Here is a 7,797-nt window from a genome sequence, read left to right as displayed (position 1 = left end):
TGATCATTCTGCCCAGACAGGCAGTTCTACAGATGTATGATCTTCATTTTAATACCCTGTTGCAGGAGAATTGTTGCAGGAAATGTACAACTTGTAATGTATTTGAGGTTTAAAAAGGCTTCTGAAGTTTGTAATTTCCATTTTGAAATTTCAGACTTGATTTTCCTTTACGAAAAACGTATCAACCCCTACAAAAATTTCCATGAATTATAATCCAGATGATAATTCACATTTCCTGTTGCTGCAGGAGTATTGTCCTGCTGTAGCAAACTGGCTCAAATTAAGATCCTACATCTGTATCAAACCATTCAAATGGGTTTTGCGAGCTACATTTCTGCAAACTCCTCCTTGAAGGATTCATCTACATCCTAATATTTCCAATCCAATTTAACCGGAGCAGTCTGAGTGGTCTGAGCACTAGTTTACCTCTGCTTTCCAAGACTCTGTGCTGAAGGCTTGAGGGGTTCAATCAATGGTGCTTTGATCTCGACTGGAACTATAATTATTTAACATTGTTACAAGGATTTCTCTAATCCATCCTAGCATTAAATCCCTTTTACACCCTCATCTTATGCAGCCCTAATCTGCATCTGTGCACTGAGTTTGTCTCTTTCTCTCATTCCAGCACCCCTTCCTCCCTCCTTCCTTACCACATCCTCAATTAATGGACTTCAGAGTCAGAATTTAAAATGCACTGTTGCCGTGCAGAACTTGTCAGGTGCCAGAAGAACTCTGTGTGTGTGTGTTCGGGATGGAGTCTTCTAGAGATGTGATGACAAGGGTCTGTATAGGAAGTGTGCTGCCCAAGCCTGCAGACTGGGGTCGTCTCACAGTTACCTCATAGTGTGCTATAATTATGTAGCCACAAAGGTGTACGGGGGAATTCATAGCTTTTTTTTATATCCCATTTGGACAACAAACCTACTACACTGCATCTGCTGTATTATACTGTGTCGGCAAAAAAGTTTGTCCTGACGCATTCAGGTCATTATCGTCTGGAGAATACCGATGTAGGATCTTAATTTGATGCACAGCAGGAAATGCAAACCTGTAGTGTATTCGAGGCTTCTAAAGTTTGTAATTTCCACTTTAAAATATCAGACTTGATATGGCCTAACAGTAAAGTGTATCAACCCATACAAAAATGTCCATTAATTATAATCCACATAATAATTCACATTTCATGTTACTGCAGGAATATTTTCCTGCTGTAACAAACTGGCTCAAATTAAGATCCTACATCTGTAAACCTTAATCTGTTTATTTTGGTGGTCATTCTGACTCTCAACAAAGAGGGCCAGCGCTCCCCCTGTCCGTTCCTCCGTCCTCAAATATTTGTGACTCTGTGTTTCACAATGATATAAATAGCAGCACAGCGATGGCAAACATTTGTCGAGGCACCTGCCACGGTATCGTGGCCATCTGCTCTACAAATTCTCCTCGCGTGACATATGTGCATAAAACCTGAAATGTTATTGTTTTCATGTGGACCAGTAGGCGGGAACATCGCCATCGGCACACACTCAAAGGTGGGCCGGAGTAAAAACTGTGAGATTACTGTAGTCTTCATCTGAGGACAGACATGTTTTGTCGTGCAGCTTTTGATGACTTGATGAAGGGGGTGTAGGCCGGCGGAAGATGAAGGGGGTGGGTGGATAGGGGAGGGGTCTGTTCCTGTCTGACCGTCGGACATCGTCTCGGAGGGCCACTCCTTCAGCTGACCCCAACCTGTCCGACCGTGGCTCATGCCCAGCTGGCACAGAGAGAAGGGTAGGTGGACAGGGCTGTGCCCGTTCAGGACCAGTCAAGCAGAAAGAATTATGGGCAAGGTGATCATCACTTCTGCTCACTTGTTTGTGTTTAGTGCTCTCCTCCCTTCTCCTTCCCTGCCCCTGTTTCCTTCACAAACCGTCTCACCCAGCTGCTGGTGCAATCTTGGACTCATTATCTTCAAGTAAGACTGTTTGTCAGATGTATCTTACTTAGTACAAATAGAGGCAGCGTGTTGTTTAGTTTATTTGAACAGTAAAATGACATGGTATCATGCTAACACCGAGATGGAAGATTACATTATGTTTACAGATATACATCAGTGTCTGCTTAATCAGCCATGTAAGCCTAAGCTAACAACTGCATCCTACAAACGTAGGAGAACGTTTTACTCTGTACAGTATCGAGACAAAACCACACAAGAAGCAACGAGAGAGAGCCTCCTCTGAAGCTAACTGAGTTTCCATGTCTTTTCACGGGGGTGTGGCTCATAAGAGCAGACCAGTAGATTAGAATGTGCAGAAGTTCATTAGAAGCTAACGCTAGCTAAAACCCACCACTCTCATTTAGCCTTGAGGAGCAGCGACAGATCTGTATCGGAGACAAACTAGTCCATGGAAATGAGTGAAGAATAGCAGTACTTCACAGTCAGGTTTATCTCCCATTATAGTACATGGATTTCAAATATCCATGACGCTAAATGAACATGAAACAGCAGATCTCTGTGCTGATTGCTTCAGGGAGGACATGGTTATATTGAGAACTCCCTGGGTGTTCTCTGTTCTATGAGAGACGGCAGAACACCCATCAGATTAATGAGTCACATGGTTCTACTGTCATACTATACAGGAAGGAACACTGGAAAACTAGTAGTTCCAATGGCTGTGGGTTAGCATGGAGCTGGAAACACCAATGTTGTGGGTTCCATTCCTACATGGGCCACATAAACATGTGTCACTGTCCGTGTCAACTGCTCTGTAAGTAACTTTGGATAAAAGAGTCTTCTAAACGACTATATTACAACACTTGATATGTGTTCATCCTTACATGGTACATAAAGATGAAAAGATCAATTAGAGAATGTACTCTGTTAGCTGCTTTTGTCATTCTATCGACAGAGGAAAATGTCCAGGGGTGGTTGAATAGGAACACCAAAGACAGGTGAGGACGTAACAGCCATTATACATCCTATTCAGATACACACATTGAGTGATTAAAAATGATCCGATGCTGATCTTTATCGCACCTGCTTAAACTTAAGCCAAGAAATAACAAAGAGAGTTTGAATGCTACCACTATCTGAACATTTACAAAGAGATTACAGCGTAGACAGTCTCAAACTAAATACATTTGCTTTTCATCGCTTTGAACAGGAAGCCATGTCATTTCAAAATGTTCGTATCTGATTGTCTGATTTCCCTCTTTATTCAAATTATAACATGCCCATCTGACTTTTTCAACACAATGGGAAAAATTAAAAAGGGAAATGACCTTTCATGGCAGGCGTGATGGGATAGTGAATGGCATTATTATGCTCAAAGATTAATTTCTTGCCCACTGCCCACAAAGACAACAGAAGGAGTGCCAGCCACATCCGGCTCTGAAACTATGGCTCTCTCATGGACTAGTAGAACATAAAGGATCTTAAGAAATACTAATGAGACTACCTGGAACTGAGAGGGAGTGCACCTTATCCTAACAAAATGATATTCATTATGTAGATTGTGTAGTAATGATGATATACTAATATATATGAGTATGGGTCCTTGGGGTTTTCACCAGGTAGATCGATACATGCCTGTATGTAGGAGTGGTCAGTGAGACAATAGTGCTATCTCATCTGAAGTCATGTTTCTGGAGTTAGAGTTTGAAAGAAACTCTAAGTATGAGGCAGACAATCCAGGATCATGTTCATTAGGGCACACTGTATCAAAATGTTTGGCAACGGTAAACTGACATCTCTATTAGTATTGGACAAGTTCAGTCAGGTAGTTCAGATAGGTAGGACCTTACTCAGTTTCAAATGTTTTCTCCCTATTGAACACCCCCAACCCCCAGTCAGTCCAGCAGTCAGTGTTCTGTTATTCTCAATATTCTGACGGCTAAGGACAGAGAGAGAGAGAGAGAGTGCAAGAGATAGAGAGAGAAAGAGAGATGTCCAGAGAGCGAGAGAGAATAGAGACAGAGAGAGATCGGTGTATAATTACAGCCAGTCAGAGCTCCCATCCCATCCTATCTCCCTTTCAAAGACAGCAGTATTTTTAAGCTCAGCGTTTTCCCCCGGCCCAAAGGGCCTTCTCTTCGTCATGTGATGCCTGCTGTCTTTTTGTCATGGTGGCCCCCATAGTTGAGCGCTGACCCCCTCAGCCCCGTCTCCTGACTGATCACAGTGATGTTTTATTACTGTCGGCCCAGCCTCTCTAATCTTTAACCAGCAACGCTCATTTCCTTCCTCAGATTTAAATGCAAATGTAAAATGTAATGATAAATGCATTATCTGATAGGGGCCGATAACACTGATTCACTGTCAGTATAAAATACACACCGCAGGGGGCTTCAGCACCAGCACAACTTGTCCAAATCCCACTTTTATAAACGTATGTACCTGCTGCAATAAATTCTTAAGGTCATATGCATTAGAAGGGAATCATATTTTGTGTGTTCAGCAATGTGGATGTAATGCCCTCAACAGTAATTGCTGTGTTGCTATCTTGTTCGATGTATTATCCATCACTTTGATGAAGTGACTTTTAAGACGAACAAAAAAACAAGATACAACCATTTTTCTAAACCCTTGTGAAGAACAGCAAGGGGAATCTGCATGGTAAAATGAGATGTTCAAAGAGAAAATAAATATAGTACATTTTTGTATTCTAAGCTTTCTTTCGGGGTTTCATTCTATGTTCAAGCACATATACCATAAGATTAAGAGCAAAACAATTTCATCCACCCATTCAACACTGGTAAGTTAACTTACTATTCAATGGTGATAATATGCTCATTTAGCTCACCACATCACTTTTCCCAGTTTTTCATCTATCGTTGTTAGGAACCACATTTTATCCCAACTTTAGAGACTTTTGCGGCTTATATCTCATGTGCTCTTTCCCTCTCTGGTAGGTGCATTCCATTCCCAGCGTGCAAAATATGTCATTAGATGTCATAAAAAAAGTCACTTCCTGGTTGAAATATGGCTTTCTGGTTGAGGGATGTCAGATAACTGCCGGACAACCAGATGACAACCACCAGAGAGAGAAATGACGTAAACTTACTTGGTCCATCCCAATCCTCTGGTCCTATAGCTGGGTGTCTGGTCTTCTCACTCTGCCCATCCATGTCTGACTCCCCTGCTTCTCCACTGCCATCTTCTTCACCTGTAGACAGACGGGGAGATGGGACAGGTTGGTCATACAGTAGCATATTGAGTGACATCACTCACAGTTAAATCATATTGTTGCCAGACCACGTTTGATCGAGGAGCACCCATATAATACAGTTGAAACAACTGTTATCAGTGGCTTCAGAAAGTATTCATACCCGTGGACTTATTCCACATTTTGTTGTGTTGCAGCCTGAAGTCAGAAGTTCTCACCCATCTACACACAATACCCTATATGTATTAATAATGAAATAGAGCAATATCTAATTTACATAAGTATTCACATCCCAAAGTCAATACATGTTAGAATCCCCTTTGGCAGCCATTTCAGCTGTGAGTCTTTCTGGGTAGGTCTCTAAGAGCTTTGCACACCTGGATTCTATGATATTTGCTCATTATTCTTAAAACATTTCTTCAAGCTCTGTCAAGTTGATTGTTCATCATTGCTAGACAGCCATTGTTGCCAAAGATTTTCAAGACGGTTTTAGTCAAAACCATAACTACTACAGGCCATTCACTGTCTTCTTGGTAAGCAACTCCAGTGTAGATTTGGTCTTGTGTTTTAGGTGATTGTCCTGCTGAAAGATGAATTTCTCTCCCAGTGTCTGATGGAAAGCAGACTGAACCAGGTTTTTCTCTAGGATTTTGCCTGGGCTTAGCTTTATTCTATATATTTTTATCCTAAAAATCTCCCTGGCCTTTGTAGATGACTAATGCTGAACGATTAGTTCTTTTTGAGGTCGATTCGGTTTCGGTTCGATTATTCAAAAACAATCACGATTTTCGATTAAGTTTTCAATAAAAATGTTCAACATTAAATGCACTATGCATTATGGAGGTTGAATGCGGTAACAACACAGAATAAAACTATTAATACGAGTCGCATGATGATAGTGACTGCCCATTACTGCTTCAGTTATTAAAATTACTTTACTTGAATAAAATATTTGAGTTGTGTATATTACATTTGATTTATTTGATGACTATATTATTTCATTCCAAGTCATCATCTCATCTCTATAGAGCTGCTGCCTATGCTGTCTGACAAAATCACTATTTTAGTAGTTCTTCAAAGTAAATAAAGCATACTTTTATGACTGCTGAATACCAACTATCAATCACTTAGATCATGTATTTTCAGGTAAAAATACCTCGCAAAGCAACTGCTCTCTATGTATCCCACCTGATCGAGCATTCTTCTGTCTCTTATATAGCAGGTGTAGAAGAAACAGACCGGACACGTAGGAGCGCAATGGATTATGGTAATTGTGGTTAATTATCAAGTTATCTGTGCTAAACTATGTAGAACATTGGCCTGTTGGAAACTACAACTCCCTACTACATCGCACAGTTCGGGCATGATCTGATTTATCTCTAGAGAAACTACAGCACAATGTGTGCATTGAGCTCACAGAAAAAACCAGAATGAAATGGAACTCAAATAATTGAACCAATGTCCATAAATTAGTTGTTTAAAAACCAAAAAAGAACCAACATTTTGATTAATTGCTCAGTGCTACCGATGACAAGCATACCTATAACATGATGCAGCCACCTCCATGCTTGAAAATATGAAGAGTGGTACTCAGTGATGTGTTGTGTTGGATTTTCCAAAACATTACACTTTGTATTCAGGACATAAAGTTCATTTCTTTGCCAATTTTTTTGCAGTTTTACTTTAGTGCCTTATTGCAAACAGGATGCATGTTTTGGAATATTTATTTTTTCTGTACAGGCTTCCTTCTTTTCACGCTGTTATTTACGTTGGCATTGTGAAGTAACTACAATGTTGTTGATCCATCCTCCCTATCACAGCCTTTAATCTGTTTTAATGTCACCATTGGCCTCATGGTGAAATCCCTGAGTGGTTTCCTTCCTCTCCGGCAACTGAGTTAGGAAGGATGTCACTATCTTTGTAGTAACTGGGTGTATTGAGAAACCATCCAAAGTGTCATTAATAATTTCACCATGCTCAAATGGATGCTTTTTTTATTTTACCTATCTACCAATATGTGCCCTTCTTTGCGAGGCATTGGAAAACCTCTCTGGTCTTTGTGGTTGAATCTGTGGTTGAAATTCACTGCTCAACTGAGGGACCTTACAGATAATTGTATATGTGTGGTACAGAGATGATGTAGTCATTCAAAACTCATGTTAAACACTATTATTGCACACAGAGTGAGTCCATGCAACTTATTATGTGACTTGTTAAGCACATTTTTACTCATTAACTTATTTAGGCTTGCCATAACAAAGGGGTTGAATACTTATTGATTCAACATTTCAGCTTTCATTTTTATTAATTTGGGGTATTGTGTGTAGGCCAGTGACACAAACTCTCAATTTAATAAATATTACATCCAGGCTGTAATACAACAAAATGTGGAAAAAGTCAAGGGGTGTGAATTTTTTTGGAAGATACTGTAACTAATGTTAAAGGTCTATGGCTCAAAACAATAAATAAATGGTTATGTTAGCTATATATACCATTTTCTTAACATTAAGCAATGTCACCCCTGCAGCTTTGAATACATTGTCTTATTGTTACTATGTAATAGTCCAGTACAGTGCATTGAATTGCCAGAAGTATCAAGTGTGTGTAACTGTGGGACCAAAGGCTGTGCAGCTGTAACACTGTTATCTAGCGG

General features: G+C 40.2%; 1 protein-coding gene across 1 annotated transcript in view; it reads right to left on the bottom strand.

The window, feature by feature from the left end:
* The window catches only part of LOC120031201 (zinc finger protein ZFPM2-like), a 96,136-nt gene extending 90,780 nt beyond the window's left edge, over window positions 1–5,356 (bottom strand). The window contains exon 1 of the mRNA XM_038976840.1: window positions 5,043–5,356. Within this exon, the coding sequence (XP_038832768.1) occupies window positions 5,043–5,202 (160 nt within the window). The 5' untranslated portion in view covers window positions 5,203–5,356. The remainder of the gene's footprint in view (window positions 1–5,042) is intronic.
* Between the last annotated feature and the right edge of the window lie 2,441 nt (window positions 5,357–7,797).

This window comes from Salvelinus namaycush, chromosome 37 (genome assembly GCF_016432855.1).
Source record: "Salvelinus namaycush isolate Seneca chromosome 37, SaNama_1.0, whole genome shotgun sequence".
In the NCBI taxonomy this organism is placed as follows: Eukaryota; Metazoa; Chordata; class Actinopteri; order Salmoniformes; family Salmonidae; genus Salvelinus; species Salvelinus namaycush.
The sequence above is the reverse complement of the archived record's forward strand: the minus strand, read 5'-3'. Positions and strand labels throughout refer to the sequence as shown.